This window comes from Tenrec ecaudatus, chromosome 13, assembly GCF_050624435.1.
Source record: "Tenrec ecaudatus isolate mTenEca1 chromosome 13, mTenEca1.hap1, whole genome shotgun sequence".
In the NCBI taxonomy this organism is placed as follows: Eukaryota; Metazoa; Chordata; class Mammalia; order Afrosoricida; family Tenrecidae; genus Tenrec; species Tenrec ecaudatus.
This window is the reverse complement of record NC_134542.1, coordinates 6160882-6188791: the sequence shown is the minus strand read 5'-3', so window position 1 is coordinate 6188791 and position 27910 is coordinate 6160882. Positions and strand designations below refer to the sequence as shown.

The 27910-nt window shown below is 44.9% G+C and overlaps 2 protein-coding genes and 2 pseudogenes across 2 annotated transcripts; all 4 read left to right on the top strand.

The window, feature by feature from the left end:
- The first annotated feature begins 39 nt into the window (after window positions 1-39).
- On the top strand, window positions 40-6323 carry LOC142424810 (UDP-glucuronosyltransferase 1A6-like). Its single transcript, XM_075530142.1, has 2 exons — window positions 40-900; window positions 6255-6323. Exons 1-2 carry the CDS (start codon window positions 40-42, stop codon window positions 6321-6323), a joined length of 930 nt encoding a protein of 309 aa, XP_075386257.1.
- Window positions 6324-9329: 3006 nt separating this feature from the next.
- Window positions 9330-14273, top strand: LOC142424809 (UDP-glucuronosyltransferase 1A9-like; annotated as a pseudogene).
- Window positions 14274-18580: 4307 nt separating this feature from the next.
- LOC142424808 (UDP-glucuronosyltransferase 1A6-like) lies at window positions 18581-23613 on the top strand. Its single transcript, XM_075530141.1, has 2 exons — window positions 18581-19441; window positions 23590-23613. The coding sequence occupies exons 1-2, from the start codon at window positions 18581-18583 to the stop codon at window positions 23611-23613; spliced, it is 885 nt and encodes a 294-aa protein (XP_075386256.1).
- A 956-nt stretch (window positions 23614-24569) lies between these two features.
- On the top strand, window positions 24570-25328 carry LOC142424251 (UDP-glucuronosyltransferase 1A7-like; annotated as a pseudogene).
- The last annotated feature ends 2582 nt before the right edge of the window (window positions 25329-27910 follow it).

Sequence of the window (27910 nt, the reverse complement as noted above, 5' to 3'; positions counted from 1 at the left end):
ACGGTTCATCATCACCATTTCATTTTAACTCCCCCCACCATGGCCGGCCTTCTCCGAGCTTCACAGAGGGCTTCTGTGGGACTTTACTTGCTAGCGCTGTGGGGGGTGGTTGGAGGCGAGAAGCTGCTGGTTGTCCCTGTGGATGGAAGCCACTGGCTCAGCATGAAGGAGATCGTGGAGCTGCTCAGTGAGAGGGGCCATGACATCGTGGTGCTGGTGCCAGAGGTCAGTTTGCTTGTGGGGGAATCGCGGTACTACAGCAGGAGGACCTACTCAGTGCCCTACACCCAGGAAGAGCTGAAGGACCGATTCCGCTCCTTTGGAAACAGCCACTTTGCTGAGAGATCTTACCTGAGCAGTCCTCTGACCGAGTACAGGAACCTCAAGATAGTTACTGACATGTACTTCACCATCTGTGAGAGCCTCCTGAAGGACTCAGAGACTCTGCGGTTCCTCAGGGAGAGCAAGTTTGATGCCCTTTTCACAGACCCGGCAGTTCCCTGTGGTGTGATCCTGGGCGAGTACTTGGGCCTGCCCTCCGTGTACCTCTTCCGGGGCTTCCCGGCTGGTCTGGAGCAGGATATCAGCAGTAGTCCGAGGCCCGTGTCCTACATTCCCAGGCCCTTTACTCAGTTCTCAGACAGGATGACTTTCCCACAAAGAGTGGCCAACTTCTTTGCTGCTTTGCTGGCGACCGCTCTCCTGTACCTGTATAATTTGCAATTCCAAAACCTTGCCTCAGAGCTCCTCAAGAGAGATGTGGACTTGGCCACATTACATCAGAAAGGCTCCCTATTGCTCTTAAGATACGACTTTGTGTTTGAGTACCCCAGGCCAGTCATGCCCAACATGGTCTTCATTGGAGGGATCAACTGCAAGACGGGGGGACATCTAGCTCAGGTAGGTGATTTTATCATTTCTGACAGACCCATTTGTAGCAAATTGACAAAAATCATTCGAATACAGTCTGCCCCAACTCACTCTACTCACAACTCCTGCTCCCTGTATTCTGGGAAGGCTGCCTGAAGAAATGGTGGCCTTCCTTTCAACGAAGGGGAAAGGGTTATAGAGATGGCAGTAGTCACGTGAGGCTGAGATGATGGAGAGGAGGGGACTGAAGACAGGGCTGGCGTGTGGTCATCTGGAGAGCGTCGCAGCATCATAGCAGGAGCCACACTTGTTGGGACAGGAGAAGGCTTGACCTTGAGGACAATAGCCGGAAGGGCGGTCCATGTGGAAATCCATTCTCCCCTTGTCTGAGGCATGATCCTTGGACTGTAAGCCGGGGTCTGGTAACTAGAACTCAGGCCAAATCTGTCCAGAGTTCTGCTTGTGAGATATGCTAAGTTGAGAATGGTTTTAGCATTGTGGACAGATGGAAACAACAACACAACCACCGTGCACAGTGTGTACCGGAGACCTATGTGGGGCTGCAATGCCTCCCATCTGACCCTCTAAACTAGGAAACGTTTTCTGAGTCCAGATCTAGTTTGGAAGAAGACAATCTCTCTCTCTCTCTTTCTCTCTTTGTATGTCAGAATATACAAGTCTGGAAGGCGCTAGACCACTCGCTATCTTGCAAGAATCCATTTTTAACGCAGTTTTCTTTACTTTTCCCCCATTTTATTGGGGGCTCATACAGTTCTTATCACCATCCATCCATCCATCCATCCATCCATCCATCCATCCATCCATCCATCCATCCATCCTCAGTGAAGTGAGGAGCAGGACGCTCTGCTTCAGGTATTGTGTGTCCTCAGGGGGGCGGAGTAAAGCTGTGGCTGCCATTTTACTCAGCACTGTGGGTCGATGTTCCAGAAGAAGACGACTTCATTTTATTTGAATATGTGTAGATTGCTGTACCATACTTAATAAAAATAAGACATCCCCTGAAAATGAACCATAGTGTGTCTTCTTGAGGAAAAATAAATATAAGACAGTGTCTTATTTTTGGGGAAACATGGTATATATATTTTCATATATACATGCCTGTATTTAGGCCTCTATAAATGTCCTTTGCCTTCTGGTTCTTCCCTCTATTTTCTTTTACTCTCCTCTTTTCCCACCATCATGTTCAGCCTTCATTCGGGTTTAGTAATTTCTCACTGTAACGTTGTGCTTGATTAAGCCCCATTCTATGGTCTTCCATCCATTGATTTTAGTTCACTTGTTGTTCCCTTGTCACTGGGTTGGTACCTTCTTCCTGTCTCCCACACCCCCTTCTCACACATCCCCCGGGAACCATTGGTTCCATTCTTTTCATCTCCAAATTATTTATCCCACCTATCTTATCTAGATAGACATGCAGATACATTAAGAAGTATAAAAACCAGGCAAAGCCAAATAAAACAACAAAGGAAGTCAAAACCAACAAAACAATAACAACAACAAAAACATAAATAAATAACAATAACAGAAAGAAAGCCACTGACAGAAATGGAAAAGCCTATAAACAATTCAAGGTCTGTTGGGGTGCCGCACTCTGTCTCCAGAGTCTATTTTTGGTATTTCCTGGGGATTTCATCTCTCTACTCTCCCTGCTTCTCTGCTGCATGTCCTCGGTGCCCTCACCCCAGCATGATGGGGCCAGACCATGCACTATTCCCACACTGTGTCTCCAATGCTGTCCCCCAGCATCATGGTTCAGTGAGGGATGCCGTGTCCGTGGTGGGGCCGGGTGTATGGTCCTCCCTTTGCGGTCTGCTCTGAGCACGAACATCGTCCTCGGGGTTTGGTGGTCCAGGATGTCCTCTCCTCCTTCTCCATCCCTTTTTGTTTCTCCCGTGTGCTCCAATCCAACACACCCCTCTCCGCAAGCTGTAGCCCCAGTGCTGTCCTCTGACGTGGATTCTTCTGAGGGGGTGGAGGGGTGTTGTCCAAATAGGTGGGATTGGGGCTGGCCCTGCAGACCTCTCTATTAGTTCCCTGGTACACGCTGGTATGTTGTATTCATGTTTTGTTTTGGCACACCGGGTTGAAGCCTGGTCTCTCTCTCCCTCTCCTGTGGAGATATAAACAATACTCTCCCCTTGGGTGGGTTAGTGCTCTGCTACCCACCTACCCTCTTTTTTCTCTCTTTTCCCATCTTATTTAGTTGGCTGCTGTGTGTACCCCTGGATTAAGTCTGGTCCCTGCCATATTTGCTGGACCTCACCCCAGGGATGTATGTATATAGCAGCTTTTCCCCTATGCCCCCCCCCCCTTTAACGTTTACCTCAGTAGACTCATGCTGTACTTGTCCTTTTGTGCTTGGCTTACTTCACTTAGCATGATTTCCTCCAGTTCTTCCCATGCGGCAATGTGCTTCATGCGTTCATCGCTGCTTTTTAGCAATGCATAGTACTCCATTGTATGTATGTACCACAGTTTTTTAATCCATTCGTGTGTTCATGGAAATTTGGGTTGCTTCCAACTTCTCGCAATTGTGAACTGTGCTGCGATGAGCTTTGGAGCACAGATGTCTGACTGTGGTTTGTTTCTTGCCTTTTCTGGGTATAGGCCTAGTAGGGGGATTGCTGGGTCGTGTGGTAGCTCGATTTCCATCTGGTTTAGATATCGCCAGACCGATTTCATAGTGGTTGTACATACAGGTCCACCAACAGTGGACGAGAGTGCCTGTCTTCCCGCAGCCCCTCCAATACTTGTTGCTTTCTGATGTTTTGAATTGGGCTCTTTGAGGGTGTTAAGTGATATCTTAATGTTTTTTTTTAATTTACATTTCTCTATGGCTAATGATCGGGAACATTTTCTCATATGTTTATTAGACATTTGGATTTCTGCCCCTGTGAAATTTCTGTTTAGGTCCTTTGCCAACCTCCTTAGTGGGCAGTTAGTTTTTTTTTTTTTCTTATTGTAAGCTTGCAATGTATTTTAGATTTTATTAATAAGACCTTTGTCTTATATGTCATTGCTAAAGATGTTTTCCCAGTCTGTGGGCTCTCTTATTACTCTCTCGGCGAATTCTTTCAATGTACACAGGTGATTTAGCTTCAGTGTATCCCACTTGTCAATTTGTGACTCCTCTGTATTTGTATCCTTCCCCTTTTCCAATAGCCTATGTATTCCCTGTGCCAAGGTTCTCAGGTTATCCCAATTCCTTCATAAATAGCCCTAATAGAGTGGGGCTTTACCTCAAGGTCTGTGATCCACCTTGAGTTTATTCTTGTGCATGGAGTGAGGTAAGGGTCTTGCTTCATTTTTCTGCAGGTGGATATCCATTTTTTCCACCACCACTTATTGAAGAGGGCATCTGCTTCCCATTTCACAGTTTTGGGGCCCTTATAAAAAAAAATCAGTTGCCTGTATGCTGATGTTTTTATTCCTGGGTCTTCAGCTCTTTTCAATTGGTCTGAATATCTGTCGTTATATCAGTACCACACTGTTTTGGCCATGGTGGCTGTGTCCTATGTGCTAAAGTCAGGTAGAGCAAGCTCTCTCACTTTATCTTCTTTTTGAGGAGTTCTCTGCTAATTCTGGGCTTCTTCACTCTCCATATGAAGTTGCTAATCAGTTTTCTTTTTCAATTCTTTGAAGAAGGATGGTGGTATTCATATTGGGAAAGCATTAACCTTATATACTGCCTTGGGCAGAACTGACATCTTTACTATATTGAGTTTCTGATCCATGAGCATGGGATATTCTTCCATTTGTAGAGGTCACTCTTGGTTTCTTGTAATAGTGTTCTGTAGTTTTCCTTGTACAAATCTTTTTTTTTTAAAGTCAGGTATATCCCTAGATATTTCAATTTGTGCTGAGATATTGTAAATGGTACTACCTTTTAAATAACCTCCTCTGTGATCTTGTCTGATGCGTATAGCAGTCTGATGGACTTCTGTTTGTTGATCTTGTATCCTGCCACTCTACAATATTCCTCTATCACTTCTAACCTTCTCCTTGTGGAGATTTTGGGATTTTCTATATATAAAATCATATCATCTGTGAACAATGATGGTTTCACCTCTTCCTTCCCCAGATGAATACCTTTGATGTCTTTTCTTTGTCCTATGTTGTTAGCTAGGACCTCCAGTATGTTGTTAAATAGGAGTGGGGACAAGAGGCATCCTTGTTTAGTCCCATTTTTCAGTGGAATTGTTTTAGTCTTTCCCCATTGATTACCATGTTAGCTTTTGGCTTGTACAATATTGAGCAATTTTCCTTCCATTTCTCCCTTCTTGAGTGTCTTAAACAGGAATGGGTGTTGTCAAATGCTTTTTCTCACATCTATTTATATTATCATGCAGTTCTTATAATTTTTTATATCAATGTGGCAAATAATATTAATGGTCTTTTGTATGTTGATCCATCCCTGTATCCCTTGTATGAATCCCACTTGGTCATGGTGAATTATTATTTTATATGTTTTTGTATTTTATTGGGCAGTATTTTGTTAAGGTTTTTTGCATCAATGTTTATTAGGGATACTGGTCTGTAGTTCTCAATTGTGGAATCTTTGCCCACTTTAGGTATCAGAGTTATACTAGCTTTAGAGAAAGAGTTTTGGAGTTTTCCGTCTTTTTCTATGTTCTGAAAGAGTTTGTGTAGGATTGGTGTCAGTTCTTCCCTGAATGCTTGGTAGAACTCTCCTGTGAAACCATGTGGCCCTGGGGGGTTTTTTTGTTGGTAATCTCTTGATAGTGTTGTCTATTTCTTCTATTTCTATCTGTCTGTTGAGGTTCTTGACATCCATCTGGGATCATGTAGGGAGGGATTGTTTTTCCAAGTATTTGTCCAAGTCTTCCAATTGTTGAATTCATTAGAGTACAGGCCTTCATAGTATTATGTAATTATCCTTTTGGTTTCACTAGGGTCCGTTGTAATAGCACTATTGAAATTTGTTCCTTCCTTTCTTTGGTTAGGTTTGCCAGCAGTTTATCAAGTCTGTTAAACATTTCAAAGAACCAACTTTTAGCTACATTATTTTTTCCCATAATTTTCTTGTTTTCTGTACCTCTGCTCTGATTTTTATTATTTCTTTTGCTGTTGGTAGGATTGTTCTGTTGAATCTGCTCTAATTGGTGTAAGTTTTGTGCCAGCATATCAACCATAAGTCTCTCTTCTTTTTTCACATGTACATGTATTGCTATCAGCCTTTTCTGATACATGCCTTTGCTGTGTCCCAAAGCTTTGGGTATGTCCTACTTTCATTCTCATTGGTTTCTAGAAACTTCTTGATTTTATCTATGATCTGGGTCAATACCCACTCCTTTTGCAACAGAGGGTCATTCATCCTCTAATTGTTTGCCCCTGTTTTCTAGCCTTATAGCATAGTGATCGGAGAGACAAGCCTGTATGATCTCTATGTGCTTAAGTATATTCATGTTTGACCTGTGTCCCAATATATGGTCTATCTTCAAGTATGTGCCACGTGGACTTGAAAAGAATGTGATTTTCTTTTTTGCTTGCATTTGTGTGGAAAACTCTGAAAATATCTATTAGGTCAAGTCGCCCAATTGTGCTGTTTAGTTCTTTAGCCTCCTTGTAAAGTTTCTTTCTCTGTGATCTCTCTTTTTCAGAGAGTGGTGTGTTAAAGTCACCTACTATAATTGTTGAGCCTGTGATTTCCTTTTTCATCTTTTGGAGTGTTTGATTTACGAGTTTCACGGGTCTCTTGTTGGGCACATACATATTTTTATACTCACTGGTTCTTGGTCTACTGTTCCCTTGAGCATTATATAATGTCCCTCTTTGTCTCTTGTTATGGCTTGTCCCTTCAGATCAATTTTGTCAGAGATTAAGATTGCTACCCCTGCTTCTTTTGTATTGTCATTTGCTTGGTATATTTTCCTCCAGCATTTAATTCTCAACCTGTTTTTTTTTTTTCCAGAAGCATGGGACTCTCATTCATTCAACAAACATTTCCTGAGCCCATGGCATGTGCCAGGCACTTCCCTGGGTACTTGCTGCAGCATCCACAGCACAGAAGTAGAGGGATGGGTGGAGCTGCTGCAGGTGGTGTCTGGGGGAGGGGCCTGAAGGTAAAAGGCTCTAGTGGTGGCCACTGCTCATAGATCACAAACAGACTGTTTGCACCAACCTCCTGGTTCTGGTGATTTCTCTGGCACATTCTTACCACCAGCAGGGACTGTGTGAGCTGTTCTGGGCCCAGGGCTCTATCTCTCTCAACCTGTTTTTTTCTGCAAACTTGAGATGTGTTTCCTGTAAGCAGCAGATTGATGGGTTATGTTTTCTAAGCCAGTCTCTTACCCTCTGTCTTTTAATGTCTGATGTATTAGTTTGGGTACTTTAGAGAAACAAATCCACAGAAAATAATGTATAAGAGAGTTTTATATAAAGTTTAAGTGTGCATCAAGAAAATATTCCAACCCAGTGGTGCCCAAGCCCACATGTCCAACATTAACCCGTATATCTGACACCAATCCACAAAGTCCTCCTCCATCTCACAAAATAGATGCAATGATGCCGACTGAAGGAAACAAGCTGAGTCAGTGAATGTGTAAGCATCTCAGTGCTGGCAGGGGTCTCCACATGGGTGCTCCAGCACCCAGGGCTGCATCGGGGTAGGTCCACATGTTTTCTCCTCAGGGATGTCTTGCAGGAAGTGAGCCTTGCTAACTGAAGCACGGAACTGGCTAAGCCAGCTGCACTCTGGTCTGACCAGCATAGACAAGAGACCTGAGAACTAGACAGGAAAGGCTCACCGAGCCATTTATCCCTCCACTCTTCAATTAACCCCACATGTGTTTATCGGTCAGGTTGTCACAATAAACTAACTACCTCATCTGAGTTCAGTCCACTGATATTCAATGTTATTACATCCATCTGTGGACTCTCTGACGTCATTGTGTACCTTTTATGTTGGATGTTTTCCTACCTACCTATCTTATCAGTTTGTGTTTTGTATGTGTGTGGTTCATTTTTGTCTTCTTTCCATTACTGAACTAATGCTATCTTGGGGGCTTTTTTCTCTTTGTCGCCCTCTGGGTGGAGTTGTTTTATGTGATGTCTCTTATTGGCACTCGGTGAGTGTTGATCTTCTGCCCATACTCGGCAAGGATCTTTTGTAGGGCTGGGTTTCTTTTTCTGTATTCTTTGAATTTTTCCTTGTCTGGAAGACTCTTACTTCACCACCCATCTTAATAGATAATTTGGCTGGGTATAGTATTCTTGGGTTTACGTTATTTTCCTTCAATTTTTGGAATATGTTACTCCACTCCCTCCACTTCTTCATCATGTCTGCTGATAGGTCTGAGCATATTCTTATTTGGGTACCTTTATAAACAACTATTTGTTTTCACCTAGCTGCTCTTATGATTTTCTCCTTTTCCTCATAGTTGGATGATTTAACTATTATGTGTCTTGGTGACTTCTTGGGATTCAGTCACGCTGGTGTTCTTTCAGCCTCTTGAGTGGTTGCTTGACTTTCATTTATTAAGCTGGGGAAGTTTTCCTCTAAGGATTCCCTTGCTATTTTCACCGTTGATTTCTTTGTTGTGTCTTGTTCCGGTAGTCCAATTATTCTAATATTGTTCCTTTTCATAGCATCATACATGGCTCTCAAGTTTTCTTCAGCTTCTCTGATTGTCTTATTTGACTGCTTTTCCCATTGTTGAGGTATGTTTGGTGATCCTCTAGATCACTGGTGCTAGTCTCTGTCTCCTCAAGTGTGTTGGCAGTCTGTCAATTTACCACTGGATTTTGTTATTTCATCCCTTAAGTCTTGTTTTCCCTTTTGTGTGTTCCTTATCTCCTCTATCATTTCATCCTTTTTGATATTGCTTCCCTCATATCCTGTATGACTCCAAGCAGCATTCTGAAGATTTATTTCTGTGGCAGGTCAATGTCTGCTTCTTTTATACACATCGTTAGGTTCGTGACTTCTGGCATTGTATTATGTTTCTCCTGCTTTTTGGTTGAGGCTGTTGGGGATGGCTGCTGTTTATGTGTTGTTTTAGAGGAGCCTGGCTCGATATTCCAGAGTCAGAGATCACTGGGCTCTCTCTTGGGGACTCATATGAGTGCTCCTATGAACTAGCTGCAGGTAGCTGCACTGAGGGTCAGGTTACCACTGTATCTTCCTGTGGTTTCACCCTTACTCTAGTCAACCAGTGTTCCATTGTTTGGAATGTGAGTTGTAAAGACCTCTCAGAGGACACTGGTTGTTGGGCGGTTGTGGGCCAATGAGGATGGCATTTCAGTGGCTGATCTCCAAGTAAGCTGTAGTAGTGTGTCTCAAGGTGCTTGGAGTGCCTCGGGTGACACGTGGTGTTTCCCTCTGCAACTGGAGTGCCGTGGAGTGTGTGTGGGTGTACCCTCCTTGGTGTAGAGCACCATAGATGGCAGGCAGAAATACCCTCGTCAGAGAGATCACCATGGAGTTTGAGCAGATGTTCCTGAAGCTGCGTGGAGCACCACAGACGGTGGACAGGAGTTCCCTCAGTCACTTGTATGGCCTTGGGATGTAGGCTGGAGTTCTCCCAGCCGTTTGAAGTGGAAGATTCCTCCAGCCACTTGTGGTATGGTGGATGATTGGCATGATTTCCCCAGCTGCATGTAAAGCCAACACGTGTAGGCTGGAGCTCTCCCAACTAGGCTGGCAGAGGGGAGTGGCCTTGAGACGAGCAGTGACTTAAGAAAGGAAAGAGAGAGAAGAGAAGAAAAAGAGAGAAAGGAGAAAACAAAGACAAGAGCAAAAAATAAAAACCAAACTAATACACGCATACAAAATGCAAAGACAAATCCAAAAATAAAAACAGAGTCTAACAAAACCAACAAAAAAGAAAAACTGAATCTGCTGAGACTGTGGCAGGAAATAGAGAAGAGATAGCAGAGTAAAACGAAGAAAAATACGGGAAGAAGAAGAAAAGAAAGGGGAAAAAAGAAAAAGATGAAGAGTTAGCTGAGCCCAATGCCCTGCCATGTGTAGCATTGGCTCATGACGTGTGCAGCATTGCCACAGGTGGAAGGCTGGAGCTCTCCTAACTGAGTGAGTGGAGTTGCCCTAGGCAGAGGGTAGGGGACTGGGAGCCAGTAGTGGCATGTGGAAGGAGAGAGAGAGAGAGAGAGGGAGAGAGAGAGAGAGAGAGAGAGAGAGAGAGAGAGAGAGAGAGAGAGAGAGAGAGAAACAGAAAAGAAGATGAAAGAGAGAGAGAGAAGAAAGAAAGAAAAAGAAAAGAAAGAGAAAGAAGTGGGGGAACCCACAACTGTGCTCACTATGACTGTGGTGGGAAAGAGAGGAGAAAATATAAAGAGCAAAGAAATAGCTGATCCCTGATCACCTGAATGTGGAGCTGGCGAGCTTTGAACCCTGCCCCAAGTGGCAGGGTGTTGTGCCCCTTTAGTGCAGGGTCCCATTGGTGTTGTGCGGAATTGCCCTAGTCAGCAAGATCACCGTTGAGGCAAGACTGAGGTTTCCTCAGCAGCGTTGGGCACTAGGGAGGGCTGTCGCAGCTGCCTCGTGTGGTGTGCAGCCCTCCCACAGGCTGGCGATGCCCCTGCTGCTTGGGTGGACTTGCCCTAGGTGGAGGGTAGTGGCCTGGAAGCCAGCAGTGGTGTATGAAAGGAAAAAGAGGGAGAGAAGAGCAGAGAAGAAAAAAGAAAGATAAAGAGAGAATTAAACAAAACAAAAGCGGGCCCGTTGAGACCAGCTGAGGTGGCTCAGAGAGAAGGGAGGGAGAAGAGGATACAGAGCATGAAAAGGTAGTAAGTAAGGACATAACTGAGGCTTGATCGCCTGACCGTGGGTCTGTACGTATGTTAAAGGACTCGTTCTACCAGGAGTTCCAACCTAACGTCAAAGTAGCGGGGTAGTGTGCCCCCTTGACGTAGGGTCCACGGATGCTGGGTGGAATTACCTTCAAACACAAGATCACAGTACAGGTCAGGCAGCGGTTACCACAGTGGTGCTGAACACAGGAGATCACTGGTATAGCTGCCAGGTGCTGTATGCAGCCCTGCAGAGGGGGTGTGGGAGTTCCCTTAGCCACGTGTAGGATCACAGGCAGGCAGGAGATCCCCCAGTCACACAGAGGACAGGCAGGACCTCCCCAGCGTGTGTAGGATCACTGAGGGCAGACAGTAGTTCCCCCCATTGGGCTTGCAGAGTTGCCCTAGCTTGTGCCAAGACCACTGATGCCCTAATAACTCACAGTTGTTTTTCCACCTGGCCAGCTGGAATTGAATGAATTTATTCTGAAACTGAGGCTTGCTCCAAGGGGTCTTTGTTATGCTGAAAGCCTCTGGGCTCAGTAGCTAATGTTTGGCATTACTTAGCATAGGATCCCTTATTGTGTTAATGTTTGTTCAAGGACTTGTACTACCAGTTTGCCTTGGAGTTAAACGATGAGCCTGGGATTTTCAGTTTTTACTGAGTGTGTTAGACAGGGTTCTCTAGAGAGACAAAACCAGATTGCTAGTAATTATATACATACATACATATATATATTTATAAAGATAGATATGTAACACAAGAAATGAACCGTTAAATTATATACAGATAGATAATACAAGAAATTAACAGTTAAATTATAAAGCAGTAAGACACTAGCAGTCCTTTAAGTCTTCAGGGCCTCCAGTTCTTCTTCTGTAGAGAGAGCTGGGCTATATATACCCAGGCAGCAAACAGCAAGGCAGGTCACCAACTGTCACCAACTGTCGGTCCCCAGCTCCAGAGATAAACATTCCAATCGTGTGGGCTTAAAGGGACCTTAGCTTACAGCAACACAGTTCACAGGATAGGCGTCCCACAGGGAGTGTGCCCTTTAAATTGAGGCACAGAACAAGCAAGGCAGCCGCACGCTGCTCCCATGATTAAAAAGCGAGAGACAAGCAAGGCAAGGCTCACCAAGCCATTTATCTCACCGCATTTCAATTAATCCTACTTGTGTTTATCAGCCATACTGGCACAATAAATTATCACAATCCACCCCTTGCCAACCTGGCACCTGTACACAATTGTTTACCCATATATACTTATATAATTTCCAGACATGAATGAAATCACACTTATACTTATCGTCAATCATCTATCATACATATAAATGAAAACATACCGATTCAAATTGTATCTGATATATCATACCTGAATAAAGGAAATATATGCAATAATCACACAAAAAGAAAATACATTGACAATTACAAACTCACTTTTGCAATTGATCACGTGGTCGTAATTGATAGGTAGAACTACCTCCTACGACTACCCATTCCGTATTACCTTTGCCCTCAGCAAGCACCTCAGCTGGCTGTGGTTTTTTGCCTGGCGGGGTGACCCAGACCTTCATACTTGAGGGGTCTGGGTCATTATAAGTCCTGTCAGGATTGGCTTGCTGTAATTTACCATTGACTTTAATCACAGGGCGTGGTAACACTAAGAGTTCGCCTATGGGATCTCCTGGATTCCAGACATATTCTTCTATACCTCCATTATGTAGTACCCGTTCAATTTCTCCTTGGTAACTGGGATCAATCATACCACTTAGTACAGTGACACCCTTCCTGACCTGTTGATCCAATGGCACGAGAAGCCCAAAGTGGCCAGGGGGCATTCTCAGCTGCCAGTTCAGTGGTATCCATGCTGTGTTTCCAGGTGGGAGAGTTCTTTCCTTCGTGACCAGGACCCCCAGGCCTGAGGAACACAGGGTTGCTGGGACAGGAAGCGAAAATGCTTCAAGTGGATCACTAGGAGTAATAGTGAGTGGGGCCACTCCAGCTTCCACCCCTCAGTTCCTGGACCCATGAATTCTGGCTGTTGGAGACAGCACCATATATTGGCTGCTGGTTTAGAATGTATACAGCTCCCTGGAGAACATAGCCCCAGCCCCGCAAGATGTTGCCACCTAGTTGACACCGTAATTGCGTCTTTAGGAGCCCATCCCATCATTCTATTAAGCCGGCAGCTTCAGGATGATGAGGAACATGATATGACCAGTGGATTCCATGGGCATGGACCCCTTGCCGCACTGCATTTGCTGTGAAGTGAGTTCCTTGATCTGAAGCAATGCTATGTGGGATGCCAGGCCGGTGGATGAGGCATTCTGTAAGTCCACAAATATTAGTTTTGGCAGAAGCATCGCGTGCAGGGAAGGCAAATGCATATCCAGAGTTAGGTGTCTATTCCAGCAAGGACAAAAACGCTGTCCCCTCCATGATGGAAGTGCTCTTATGAAATCAACCTGCCACCAATTTACTGGTGGATCTCCCCAAGGAATGGTCCCCTATCTTGGACTTAATGTTGGTTTCTGCTGCTGGCGAATGGGGCAGCCAGCAGTGAAGGCACTGCACGAAGGTTTGTTTTCATTATTTAGTTCTGAAATTCCCCTTGTGTTACTGGGAATGACTGTGCCCAAGGCAAAGGTAAGAAGATACTCTTGTTGGAGAAACAGGGCAGTCATCTCACGAAATCTTACCGAAACATCCACGATCAGTTCATTGGTAAGGAAGTCATGTGGCTGGGTGCATGGAGGAACACACCCTGTCTTGGGGCAGAGTTTGCTCCTGTCCTTCTACTGCTGCTGTATCATCCCAGCTCAGAATCACAGCAGGAAGTGGCTCCGGCAGCACCTGCAATCTGGACAGGCTTCCTTCCCCTGGCTGTATGCCTCCTGCTGACTCCTGGCTTTGCCGAGGCTGGGAAGCTGCTGGTGGTGCCCATGGACGGAAGCCACTGGTTTACCATGCGAGCAGTTGTGGAGAAGCTCGTCCACAGAGGGCATGAGCTGGTGATAGTCATGCCGGAGGTGAGCTGGCGCTTGGACACAGACTTCAACATCACAGGAAAGACGTATTCAACGTCTTACACGTTGGAGCACCTGGATCATGAGTTCAAGGTTTACGCCTATTCTCAGTCGAAAATTTGGCACTCAGATTTATTTCCTCTGTTAATGACCCCAAACAACCGTGTTTTTGAATACTTTTTTTCACATTGTAGGAGTTTGTTCAAGGACAAGAGGTTAGTGGAGTTCATAAAAGAGAGCTCCTTCGATGCTATCTTTACAGATCCTTTTGATATGTGTGGCTTAATTATCGCCAAATACTTTTCCCTGCCCTCTGTGATCTTCTCTCGGGGGACGTTTTGCCATCATCTGGAAGAAGCCACTCTGAGCCCCAGTCCTCTTTCTTACATGCCCAGAGGACTCTTGGGAGCCTCCGATACCATGACCTTCATGGAGAGAGTAAGGAACCATGTCTTCCATATGGAGGAGCATTAGTTCTGCCCCTATTTTTTCAAAGATGTTTTAGAAATGGCTTCTGAGATTCTGCAGACACCAGTCACAGCCTATGACCTGTACAACCACACATCAGTGTGGTTGTTATGATCTGTTATGATCCTTCTTCAAATAACAGCCTATGATTAGGGGCCACTGTTTACTCTGGGTTTTAGAGACCAAGCGTTCTGCTGAAATCGAATGCTTATATTGTACAAGACTCTTCCAAAGGCAAGGATTCAACCGCCAATTCAAGTCATCTGCACCGACAGGACCGTTCAATTTTAGGCTAGAGCCCTATACTCCGGGAAAGCAAAGTAAGGGATACACATGTATGTGTGTCGAATCTTCATTAGCAGATAAAGCTATGTACCGAGATGTTAGAAACTAAGAGGAGACATTAGACGTCTATCGGATACAAGGTCCTGAATGAAACAAAACAAAATATACTCACTGTCGTTGAACCCATTCTAACCCATGGAAACCTGCAGAACAGACTAGAACTGTCCCTTGGGTTTCCAAGACGTTAAATCATAGGAGGAGTGGACAAGCTCATCTGTCTTCCTCAGCAAGGTTTGAACCACTGACTTTGTGCTTAGCAGCTCTGTGCAGAGCTCACTCTGTCACCAGTGCTCACAGATAGAATAAGATCACTCACTGCCCTTGAATTGACTCTGACTCATAGTGACCCTAGAGGACAGAGTAGAGCTACCCCTGTGGGTTTCTGATGCTGTCACTCTCTGTGGGAGTAGAAAGCCTCATCATTCTCGCCATGGAGTGGCTGGTGGTTACTCTATTTTAACATTCATCTGTGCAATCTTTCATATAACATAATCTTGGTTTGTGTGCCTATTTTTAATTGTTCTAATAAGTATTAACAGGAAGCTGTGATGTCATGATGACTCACTGGGCTGCGATCTGCATGGTCGGACGTTCTAAACAACCAGCAGCTCCACAAGAGATAGACTGGCTCAGAACCCCCCCGGGAGCCCTATGGGGCAGCACTGAATCAATGGCTGTGAGTTTGGATCTGGGGTTTGGTATGAAATAATAAACTATCTTCTTTCAGCATATCTTTTGTTCCACACTTAAAATGGTATCAAACTGGCTGTGAAGTTATTTGAATCCCGCTATTGGGTTCAAGGCTGTGAGCCTTCAGAGATAGAGCTCTAATTTCGTCTTCCCAGGAAACTCTGCGTGCTACTGAACTGTGATCCCTCCGCCTAGTCGCTGAACACTTAACCATTTACACCACTCAGGTTGCCCTCCATAAAGATGAAACACAAGCAAATCCAGTGGAGCTCAGTTCTACCAGGGCGTCTCCAAGGGTGGGCACTGACTTGATGGCAACTCACCACAACATTGGGTATGCAAGAATATATCAGGAAGCATTTCTGCTATGGGTCCAGTTCATATGTCCACGTCCCCCCTAGCCCCAAACAGTTTATTGGCACATAGTTGAAATATTATACAATTCCATAGTTCAATCACATCAAGAAGAGTTGTACAATCATCAGTACAATCAGTTTTAGATTTTAATATTTAATTGGATTTTATTACCTATGTAAAGGCATTCCTAACAAATTATGGATGGCATTATGAAGAATGGTTTTCCCAGAATACTTTGTGGTCTTCATGAGGAGCCTATATACACAGACCTAGGAGGAGTCATTCAAAACGACCAAGGGACTGTTGTGTGGTTTAATACCAGGAAAGGTGCGCAGTAGGGTTTTATGCTTTCATCGTTCTCTTTGTTTGTTATTTTGTTCTTAGCCTTAGAATTTATTTTCTTTATTATTATTATTACTATTTATAAATCTTTTTTGGGGGGCTCTTACAGCTCCTGTATCAATCCATATGTCAGCTGTATCAAGCACATTTATACCTACCTTGCCATTATCACTTTCAAAGACTTTTTATCTGTAAGCCCTTGGTATCAGCTCCTTTTTCCCTCCCTCTTCCACCCTCCCAGCCTCATAGACCCCTGATAAATTATAAATTATTTTAATGTCTTACACTGCCTGCTGTCTCCCTTCACCCGTGTTACTGTTGTTCATCCCCCTGCGGAGTTAGGGGAGTTACACTTTGTTATAGTCAGTTCTCCATTTTTCTCCCCGCCCCGAGGGGTTTATCTGTCCTGAATTCCATGTGCCCAGAGCTTTTATCTGTACCAGTGTATATACTACAGACTGGCCTGATTTGGAAGATAGAATTGTGTTCACGATAGTGTGCGCGTGTGCGCGTGTCTGTGTGTGTCTCTGTGTGTGTGTGTGTCTGTGTGTGTCTGTGTGTCTGTGTGTGTGTCTGTGCGCACGCGTGTGTGCCTGTGTGTCTGTGTGTGTGTGTGTCTGTGTGTGTGCGTGTGTGTCTGTGTGTGCGTGTGTGTCTGTGTGTGCGTGTGTGTGTGTCTGTGTGCGCGCGCGTGTGCATGTGTGTGTGTGCGCGTGTGTGAGCATTAAGGAACTAGAGGAGTGTGCTGTGCTCCATCCGTGCAGTGCTGTCTTAATCTTTCCTGTGACCCTCAGTGTTGGGGAGTTTAACTTTTATAAACCCCGGCAAATTATTCCTTGGATTTTTTATGTCAAGTGTCCTCTCTTCTTCTTGGATGGTTGCCTGAGTCTCATTTATTAGGCTGGGGAAATTTTGCTCTAGGTATTCCCTTGCTAGTTTTGCTGTTGACTCCTTTGTTGTGGCTTGTTCTGATAATTCAATTATTCTAAATGTTGTTCCTCTTCATAGCATCCCACATTGTTCCCAGGTGTTCTTAGGTTCCTTTGACTGTCTAGTTTGTCATTCCCATTAGTTGGAATCTACCTGGTTATCCTCAGGTCACCAATATTATTTTAAGCTGCTTCTAATCTGTTCCTAAGGCCCATTAATTGTTATTTGCTTTTGTTACCTCCTCCCTAAATGTTTGTATTTCCCTTTGGTAATTGTGCCTTAGCTCTTGTATTTTCCTTTGGTGTATGTCATTTATCTCCTCTATTGTTTCACCCTATTTTTCTGTAATGCTTCGCTCATATTCTGTATGGCTTCAAAGAGAATTCTAAAGGCTTCTTTCTGTGGTAGCTCAACTTCTGCTGGTTCTATGCATGTCACCAGTATCAGGACATCTGACAATGCATTTTGTTTCGCTAATTTCTTTTGTTGTTGTTGAAGTTGTGTGGTTGGTTGCTGTCTGTGTGTCATTTTGGAGGAGATTGGCATTATTTTCCAGGGAGTCAAAGAAGCCTGGGCTCTCATTTTGGGGCTGATAGGGGGTGGCGGACAACGGTGGGGATGCCAGGCTGCGAAGGTTGGAGGTGTTGAGTGAAGGCAGGGAAAGACCTGCTGTTGCTTTTGGAAGTGCCAGGTTATCATGGGGAAAGCTGCTTTACTGCAGGTGGAGGTGCTGGGCAAATGTGAGGAATTGCCTGTTGCTACGGGGGAGGCAACAGTAGGAAAAGCCCCACTGACACAGGGTCGGAGTGCTGAGCACTGGTGGGAGCAACTGCCAGGGCTGTAGGCGTGAGGGTCACATGAACATGGGAGAGGCCAGGATGGCTCTGAGTGGGCTGGGGCAACCAGGGTAGCGCTGGGCTGCATGGGCCAAGGTGTGGCCAGAGCTTCACCACATGGGCCTGTCCCTGGTGTGGTGATCACGTTGGGGGGGTAGGTGGCGATCACTGGGTGGTCATTGGCAAAAAGTGTAAATTGAGGAGCTCAAAAATTTTCAGGCAATAGTGAGAGGGATAGAAAAATTGTCCTTGGCGGTGTAATGACCTAGTTGGATTGTGTGTTGATAAAAAGTCATGTCACATTTTGTTTAATGAAAGCATCTTCAATTTTCTAGCAATCCTTTTTGATTTCCCCCATACATGTGAGGATCAGATTTCCTACTGACTGCGGTGGCTAATGACAGATACGCGGGGTAGTGGGAGCTATGCAATCTTCAGCCCACCTTCCAATTTCACCGCCGCTGCAAAGTGGACCGAGCCATTGTCTAGACTTGCACCTGTTAGGATGTCTTTCTCCCTGCTCTCAGAAAAGTTGGCAAGAGAGTCGATCTGCATTGCTAGCTGTTCACATGTGGAGGCCTGGTGACCAGGGTAGGTCAGGGTGAGGGGTAGCAGCAGGCCAGTGGAGCCATTCCTGACGTGTGGACACATAACCTATCACCCACTTCTTTGAAGAGGAGGACAGACCGTTGTTGCTTAAGAGAAATACAGTCAGAAGTTCATTGGCCCACGTGTCTATGTGTTTAGAAATAGTTAAATATTAGCCTAGGTGTCTTTGATAATGAAAAGTAAATTTCAGAGCACGGAGTGGGAGGCCAAGTGTGGGAAGGGGACTTGTTAATTAACGGAAAGCAGTAGGAAATCTGAGCTTTCCCAGTGTAAACGGTTCATCATCACCGTTTTATTTTAACTTCCTCCACCATGGCTGGCCTTTTCGCAGCTTTCAAGGGGGCTTCTGTTGGACTTTACTTGCTAGCGCTGTGGGGGGTGGTTGGAGGCGAGAAGCTGCTGGTTGTCCCTGTGGATGGAAGCCACTGGCTCAGCATGAAGGAGATAGTGGAGCTGCTCAGTGAGAGGGGCCATGACATCATGGTGCTGGTGCCAGAAGTCAGTTTGCTTCTGGGGGAATCGCGGTACTACAGCAGGAGGACCTACTCAGTGCCCTACACCCAGGAAGAGCTGAAGGACCGGTTCCGCTCCTTTGGAAACAGCCACTTTGCTGAGAGATCTTACCTGAGCTATCCTCTGACTGAGTACAGGAACCTCATGATTGTTACTGACATGTACTTCACCATCTGTGAGAGCCTCCTGAAGGACTCAGAGACCCTGCGGTTCCTCAGGGAGAGTAAGTTTGATGCCCTTTTTACAGACCCGGCCATTCCGTGTGGTGTGATCTTGGCTGAGTACTTGGGCTTGCCCTCCGTGTACCTCTTCCGCGGTTTCCCATGTGCAATGGAGTACATGATCAGTGGAAGCCCAAACCCCGTCTCTTACATTCCCAGGTTCTATACTCAGTTCTCAGACCAGATGACTTTCTCTCATAGAGTGACCAACTTCCTCGTGAATTTGTTGGAGATCCCTGTACTTGACCTCCTGTATTCAGACTACCAAGGCCTCATCTCAGAGATCCTCAAGAGAGACGTGGACTTATTTACATTATATCAGAAGGGCTCCATATGGCTCTTAAGATATGACTTTGTGTTTGAGTACCCCAGGCCAGTCATGCCCAACATGGTCTTCATTGGAGGGACCAACTGCAAGAAGCAGGAACACCTGGATCAGGTGGGTGAATACACTCAAGTTTGTTTGTCCTGTTTCTTACAATGTGGGAAGAAATAATTCATATGTCTTCTCACTGATTCTTCAATTTTTGTTTCCTATAATCTGGGAGGGTTGTTTGAAGAAATAATGGACTTTCTTCAAATAATGGGGAAGGGTTCCCTGTGTGAGAGTAGAGGATGGGAGGGATCTGAGACTTAGCTAATGTACAGAATGTGAATGACGACAGGGATGGTGCTTGATGTACTGATGCAGCAGTGGTGAATATGTTTGTCTGGGAGTGTTCAAAGTTCACCCTCGGTATTTGAAGGATAGCTTTTGCTGTTTATCATATTCTTGGTTGAATGTTTTAAAAAACTTTGCTTATTCTATTACTTTCTGGCCTCCAATGTTATTGACAAGCCATTGTATATGACTCTGCTTCTTTCCCATGGGATTTTAGGATTATCTCTTTTTCTTCAATTTTGAAAGCCTAACTATTATGTACTTTGGTGTAGATTTCTTTGGCTTTATACTGCTTGGGGTCCTTTGAGATTCTTAGATTCATGTTCTTCTTTAGATTGGGGAAATTTTTTTGTTATTGTTCCTTCAAATATTCTTTCTGAAATTCCCTTGATGCATATATGTGAGGAGGCTTCAAAACACTAGTGGGAAAATGAACTGGAAAGATACTGGGGGCCCAGAACAAAAAAAAAATCATACCAATGTGAGTGTGTGTTGGGGGAGGGCAGAGTGGAGACCCAAAGCCCATCTGTAGGCAATTGGACATCCTCTCACAGAAGGGTCACAAAGAAGAGACGAGCCGCCCAGGGTGCAGTATAACACCGAAGAAATATACAATTTTCCTCTAGTTCTTTAAAGCTTCCTTCTCCCCACATACACGATCCCAATTCTGCCTTATAATTCTGGCTAGACCAGAGCATATACTCAGATACAGGTCAGAGCTGGAAACACAGGGATTCCAGGACAGATAAGCCCCTCAGAACCACTGATGAGAGTAGTGATACCAGGAGGATGGAGGGAAGGTGGGGGAGAAAGGGAGAACGGATCACAATGATCTACATATAATCCCCCTCCCTGGGGGACAGGCAACAGAAAAGTGGGTAAGGGGAGACATCAATCAGTGTAAGACATGAAAAAACAATAATAATTTATAGATTATCAAAATTTTGTGAGGGAGGGGGGTGTAGGAGAGAGAGGGAAAATGAAGAGTTGATTCCAAGGGATCAAGTAGAAAGAAGATGTTTTGAGAATGATGATGGCAACAAATGTACACATTTGCTTGACACATGGACGCATGTATGTCCTGTGATAAGAGCCGTATGAGCCCCCAATAAAATGATTAAATAAATTAAAAAAGAAAGACACTGGGAAATTTTCCTGGGAATTTTTGAGCCCCTTCATATTAGATCTCTTGTTGTCCCATAATCCCATTAAACTTTGTCATCACCCCCGAGCCTCTGTTCCTGTAGTTCTTCAGCATGTGTCATTTTAACCACCTTATCTTCTAATTCACCAATCCTTTCTTGTTTCTGATTACACTCGCTGAGTCCTTCTGTATGTTTCTCATTTCAGTAATTGTCCCTTCTGTCTGCACCGTTTCTGTGTTTAGGTCCTTAATTTGTTGCTGCATTGTTTTTCTTTTTCTTCTTTGCTCTTTCCCTGAGCTCCTTAGTGTTCAATGTTGCTGTGTTCTAGTCGTCTTTTATTTTTCATTACTTGTTTATTCCTAGATGTCCTTATACTCCCTTTCTCCTGTTCCTTTGAAGGGGACATTTTCTCCCTGTTCTTGGTGTGCCTTCTGATTTTTTTTCCTCGTTGTATGGTGATTTTGAAGGTGTGTACATTCCCAGTCCTCACCAGTAGCTGATGTTTTTATCTATACTACATCCTTCAAGAAACTCCAAGGTGGGCAGAGTATTTGACCCTTGCTTACCCTTTCCTCTCCTTTTCTGTGTTAATTTTTTCTCCCTTATTGATTTCACTGTGGTCTGAGAGTTTCAGATTTTGTTTTTCCACTTCAGACTTTTCTAAACACCAGAAAACATGCAGTGGTTAATCAGTTCACCCAAGGGCACCACCTCACATGCACTAGTCAGTCTGCCTACCAGGCGGCAAAGCCCTCTCTTGCTAATCTCTTTCCCTTCTCTGTTGTACAGTCGTATTTTTAATTGGAACGCCTATATACTGTGAGTCCTTTTGAGGGCTGCGCACCGACCTCCAATTTTCCTGAGATGTCCTTTGCCGCACTACGGGGGCTGCTTATATCCGAGCTGCCATTCAGCGGAGGCACAGGCTGATTTCCATTTATCTAAAGAGAAAGAGGATCTGGGTCTCTCCAGCAGAATCTTTGAATTGATCTGTGTTGTTGGCTTCAGGACCATTCAATTTTAGTCTGGAGCCCTATTCCCCGGGAAAGCAAATTAAGAGATACAAATGTGTGTGCGTGCGTGTGTGTGTGTGTGTGTGTGTGTGTGAATCTTCATGATCAGATAAAGCTATGTACCGAGATGTTAGAAACTAAGAGGAGAGCTTTGACATCTATCGGGTCCTGAATGAAACAAAACAAAATATACCCACTGTCGTTGAGCCCATTCTAACCCATGGAAACCCCGCAGCACAGCCTAGAACTGCCCCTTGGGTTTCCAAGACTCTAAATCATAGGAGGAGTGGACAAGCTCATCTGTCTTCCTCACACCACATGGGGGTTTGAACCACTGACCTTGCGCTTAGCAGCTCAGTGCAGAGCTCACTCTGCCACCAGGGCTCACAGATATAATAGGATCACTCACTGCCCTCGAGTTGACTCTGACTCGTAGCGACCCTAGAGGACAGAGTAGACCTACCCCTGTGGGTTTCTGACGCTGTCACTCTCTGTAGAAAGCCTCATCCTTCTCGCCATGGAGCGGCTGGTGGTTACTCTATTTTAACATTCATCTGTGCAATCTCTCATATAACATAATCTTGGTTTGTGTGCCTCTTTTTTATTGTTCTAATAAGGTATATATATATAGATATATAACACAAGAAATGAACCGTTAAATTATATACAGATAGATAATACAAGAAATTAACAGTTAAATTATAAATTATAAAGCAGTGAGACACTAGCAGTCCTTTAAGTCTTGAGTGCCTCCAGTTCTTCTTCTGTAGAGAGACTGGGCTATATGTACCCAGGCAGCAAACAGCAAGGCAGGTCACCAACTGTCACCAACTGTCCGTCCCCAGCTCCAGAGATAAACATTCCAATCGTGTGGGCTTAAAGGGACCTTAACTTACAGCAACACAGTTCACAGGCTAGGCGTCCCACAGGGAGTGTGCCCTTTAAATTGAGGCACAGAACAAGCAAGGCAGCCGCACGCTGCTCCCATGATTAAAGAGCGAGAGACAAGCAAGGCAAGGCTCACCGAGCCATTTATCGCTCCGCCCTTCAATTAATCCTACTTGTGTTTATCGGCCAGGCTGGCACAATAAACTATTGCAATCCACCCCTTGAAAACCTGGCACCTGTACACAATTGTTTACCCATATATACTTATATAATTTCCAGACATGAATGAAATCACACTTATACTTATCGTCAATCATCTATCATACATATAAATGAAAACATACCGATTCAAATTGTATCTGATATATCATACCTGAATAAAGGAAATATATGCAATAATCACACAAAAAGAAAATACATTGACAATTACAAACTCACTTTTGCAATTGATCACGTGGTCGTAATTGATAGGTAGAACTACCTCCTACGACTACCCATTCCGTATTACCTTTGCCCTCAGCAAGCACCTCAGCTGGCTGTGGTTTTTTGCCTGGCGGGGTGACCCAGACCTTCATACTTGAGGGGTCTGGGTCATTATAAGTCCTGTCAGGATTGGCTTGCTGTAATTTACCATTGACTTTAATCACAGGGCGTGGTAACACTAAGAGTTCGCCTATGGGATCTCCTGGATTCCAGACATATTCTTCTATACCTCCATTATGTAGTACCCGTTCAATTTCTCCTTGGTAACTGGGATCAATCATACCACTTAGTACAGTGACACCCTTCCTGACCTGTTGATCCAATGGCACGAGAAGCCCAAAGTGGCCAGGGGGCATTCTCAGCTGCCAGTTCAGTGGTATCCATGCTGTGTTTCCAGGTGGGAGAGTTCTTTCCTTCGTGACCAGGACCCCCAGGCCTGAGGAACACAGGGTTGCTGGGACAGGAAGCGAAAATGCTTCAAGTGGATCACTAGGAGTAATAGTGAGTGGGGCCACTCCAGCTTCCACCCCTCAGTTCCTGGACCCATGAATTCTGGCTGTTGGAGACAGCACCATATATTGGCTGCTGGTTTAGAATGTATACAGCTCCCTGGAGAACATAGCCCCAGCCCCGCAAGATGTTGCCACCTAGTTGACACCGTAATTGCGTCTTTAGGAGCCCATTCCATCGTTCTATCAAGCCGGCAGCTTCAGGATGATGAGGAACATGATACAACCAGTGGATTCCATGGGCATGGACCCATTGCCGCACTGCATTTGCTGTGAAGTGAGTTCCTTGATCTGAAGCAATGCTATGTGGGATGCCAGGCCGGTGGATGAGGCATTCTGTAAGTCCACAAATATTAGTTTTGGCAGAAGCATCGCGTGCAGGGAAGGCAAATGCATATCCTAGTTAGGTGTCTATTCCAGCAAGGACAAAAACGCTGTCCCCTCCATGATGGAAGTGCTCCTATGTAATCAACCTGCCACCAATTTACTGGTGGATCTCCCCAAGGAATGGTCCCCTATCTTGGACTTAATGTTGGTTTCTGCTGCTGGCAAAGGGGGCAGCCAGCAGTGAAGGCACTGCACGAAGGTTTGTTTTCATAATTTGGTTTCTGAAATTCCCCTTGTATTACTGGAAACGACCCTGCCCAAGGCAAAGGTAAGAAGATACTCTTGTTGGAGAAACAGGGCAGTCATCTCATGAAATCTTACTGAAACATCGATGATCAATTCAATGGTAAGGAAGTCACGTGGCTGGGTGCATGGAGGAACACACCCTGTCTTGGGGCAGAATTTGCTCCTGTCCTTCTACTGCCGCTGTATCATCCCAGCTCAGAATCACAGCAGGAAGTGACTCCAGCAGCACTTACCCATGGCACCTGCAATCTGGACAGGCTTCCTTCCCCTGGCTGTATGCCTCCTGCTGACTCCTGGCTTTGCCGAGGCTGGGAAGCTGCTGCTGGTACCCATGGACGGAAGCCACTGGTTCACCATGCGAGCAGTTGTGGAGAAGCTCGTCCACAGAGGGCATGAGCTGGTGATAGTCATGCCGGAGGTGAGCTGGCACTTGGACACAGACTTCAACATCACAGGAAAGACGTATTCAACTTCTTACACGTTGGAGCACCTGGATCGTGAGTTCAAGGTTTACCCCGATTCTCAATGGAAAATTCGGCACTCAAATTTATTTTCTCTATTAGTGACCCCAAAGAACAATGTTTTTGAATACTTTTTTTCACATTGTAGGAGTTTGTTCAAGGACAAGAGGTTAGTGGAGTTCATAAAAGAGAGCTCCTTCGATGCTGTCTTTACAGATCCTTTTGATATGTGTGGCTTAATTATCGCCAAATACTTTTCCCTGCCCTCTGTGATCTTCTCTCGGGGGATGTTTTGCCATCATCTGGAAGAAGCCACTCTGAGCCCCAGTCCTCTTTCTTATGTGCCCAGAGGACTTTTTGGATTCTCAGATACCATGAACTTCATGGAGAGAGTAAACCAAGTCTTCCATTTGGAGGAGCATTTGTTCTGCCACTATTTCTTCAAAGATGTTTTAGAAATGGCTTCTGAGATTCTCTAGACACCAGTCACAGCCTATGACCTGTACAACCACACATCAGTGTGGTTGTTATGATCTGTTATGATTCCTCTTCAAATAACAGCCTATGATTCGGGACCACTAAGTCTTTAATCTGGGTTTTAGAGACCAAGCGTTCTGCTGAAATCTAATGCTTATATTGTACAAGACTCTTCCAAAGGCAGGATTCAACCCCCAATTCAAGTCATCTGCACCGACAGGACCGTTCAATTTTAGTCTGGAGCCCTATGCTCCGGGAAAGCAAAGTAAGGGATACACATGTATGTGTGTCAAGTCTTCATTAGCAGATAAAGCTATGTACCGAGATGTTAGAAACTAAGAGGAGACATTAGACATCTATCGGATACAAGGTCCTGAATGAAACAAACAAAATATACTCACTGCCATTGAACCCATTCTAACCCATGGAAACCTGCAGAACAGACTAGAACTGCCCCTTGGGTTTCCAAGACGTTAAATCATAGGAGGAGTGGACAAGCTCATCTGTCTTCCTCAGCAAGGTTTGAACCACTGACCTTGCACTTAGCAGCTCAGTGCAGAGCTCACTCTGTCACCAGTGCTCACAGATAGAATAAGATCACTCACTACCTTCGAGTTGACTCTGACTTGTAGCGACCCTAGAGGACAGAGTAGAGCTACCCCTGTGGGTTTCTGACGCTGTCACTCTCTGTGGGAGCAGAAAGCCTCATCATTCTCGCCATGGAGCGGCTGGTGGTTACTCTATTTTAACATTCATCTGTGCAATCTCTCATATAACATAATCTTGGTTTGTGTGCCTCTTTTTTATTGTTCTAATAAGTATTAACAGGAAGCCCTGGTGTGATGACTCACTGGGCTGCGATCTGCATGGTCGGACGTTCTAAACCACCAGCAGCTCTACAAGTGATAGACTGGCTCAGAACCCCCCCTCCCCCCGGGGAGGGGGCCCTATGGGTCAGCATTGAATCAGTGGCTGTGAGCATATCTTTTGTTCCACACTTAAAATGGTATCAAACTTGTCGTGAAGTTATTTGAATCCCGCTATTGGGTTCAAGGCTGTGAGCCTTCAGAGATAGAGCTCTAATTTCGTCTTCCCAGGAAACTCTGCGTGCTACTGAACTGTGATCCCTCCGCCTAGTCGCTGAACACTTAACCATTTACACCACTCAGGATGCCCTCCATAAAGATGAAACACAAGCAAATCCAGTGGAGCTCAGTTCTACCAGGGCGTCTCCAAGGGTGGGCACTGACTTGATGGCAACTCACCACAACATTGGGTATGCAAGAATATATCAGGAAGCATTTCTGCTACGGGTCCAGTTCATATGTCCACGTCCCCCCTAGCCCCAAACAGTTTATTGGCACATAGTTGAAATATTATACAATTCCATAGTTCAATCACATCAAGAAGAGTTGTACAATCATCAGTACAATCAGTTTTAGGTTTTAATATTTAATTGGATTTTATTACCTATGTAAAGGCATTCCTAACAAATTATGGATGGCATTATGAAGAATGGTTTTCCCAGAATACTTCGTGGTCTTCATGAGGAGCCTATATACACAGACCTAGGAGGAGTCATTCAAAGCGACCAAGGGACTGTTGTGTGGTTTAATACCAGGAAAGGTGCGCAGTAGGGTTTTATGCTTTCATCGTTCTCTTTGTTTGTTATTTTGTTCTTAGCCTTAGAATTTATTTTCTTTATTATTATTATTACTATTTATAAATCTTTTTTGGGGGGCTCTTACAGCTCCTGTATCAATCCATATGTCAGCTGTATCAAGCACATTTATACCTACCTTGCCATTATCACTTTCAAAGACTTTTTATCTGTAAGCCCTTGGTATCAGCTCCTTTGTCCCTCCCTCTTCCACCCTCCCAGCCTCATAGACCCCTGATAAATTATAAATTATTTTAATGTCTTACACTGCCTGCTGTCTCCCTTCACCCATGTTAATGTTGTTCATCCCCCTGTGGAGTTAGGGGAGTTACACTTTGTTATAGTCAGTTCTCCATTTTTCTCCCCGCCCCGAGGGGTTTATCTGTCCTGAATTCCATGTGCCCAGAGCTTTTATCTGTACCAGTGTATATACTACAGACTGGCCTGATTTGGAAGATAGAATTGGGCTCATGATAGTGCTTGTGTGTGTGTATAAGCATTAAAGAACTAGAGGAGTGTTGTGTGCTCCACCTGTGCTGTGCTGCACCCTGGCTGTCTCATTTTTTCCTTGTGACCCTTCTGTGACAGAATGCCCAATTACCTACAGATGGGCTTTGGGTCTCCACTCCTACCACCACCATTTGTATTGATATATTTGTTTGTTTTGGGTTTTCTGATGCCTCATATCTTATCCCTTCAACACCTCATGATCACACAGGCAGGTGTGCTTCTTCCAAGTGGCCTTTGTTGCTTCCATGCTAGATGGCTGCTTGTTTAGTTTCAGGCCTTTAAGACCGCAGATGCTATATCTTTTTTTTTTTTTTGCACCTTTACACACCAGGGTGCTTTATTGAGCTTGCTGAGAGATAAAGATACATATGCGAATGGCTGTGGAGAGGAGTGGGGGCAGGCAGCGCAGGGGTCAGGTCGTCCAGTAGGGCAGGGCCAGAGGGCTCAGGACACAGCATGGTGAAATGG

What these genes read in the sequence shown, in the direction of transcription:
- LOC142424810 (XM_075530142.1), top strand. Translation starts at nt 40, where the DNA reads ATGGCCGGCCTTCTCCGAGCTTCACAGAGGGCTTCTGTGGGACTTTAC. An exon ending in CGGGGGGACATCTAGCTCAG is followed by an intron (nt 901 to 6,254) that starts GTAGGTGATTTT and finishes CCTGTTTTCTAG; the next exon opens with CCTTATAGCATAGTGATCGG.
- LOC142424808 (XM_075530141.1), top strand. Translation starts at nt 18,581, where the DNA reads ATGGCTGGCCTTTTCGCAGCTTTCAAGGGGGCTTCTGTTGGACTTTAC. An exon ending in AGCAGGAACACCTGGATCAG is followed by an intron (nt 19,442 to 23,589) that starts GTGGGTGAATAC and finishes CTGTGTTTCCAG; the next exon opens with GTGGGAGAGTTCTTTCCTTC.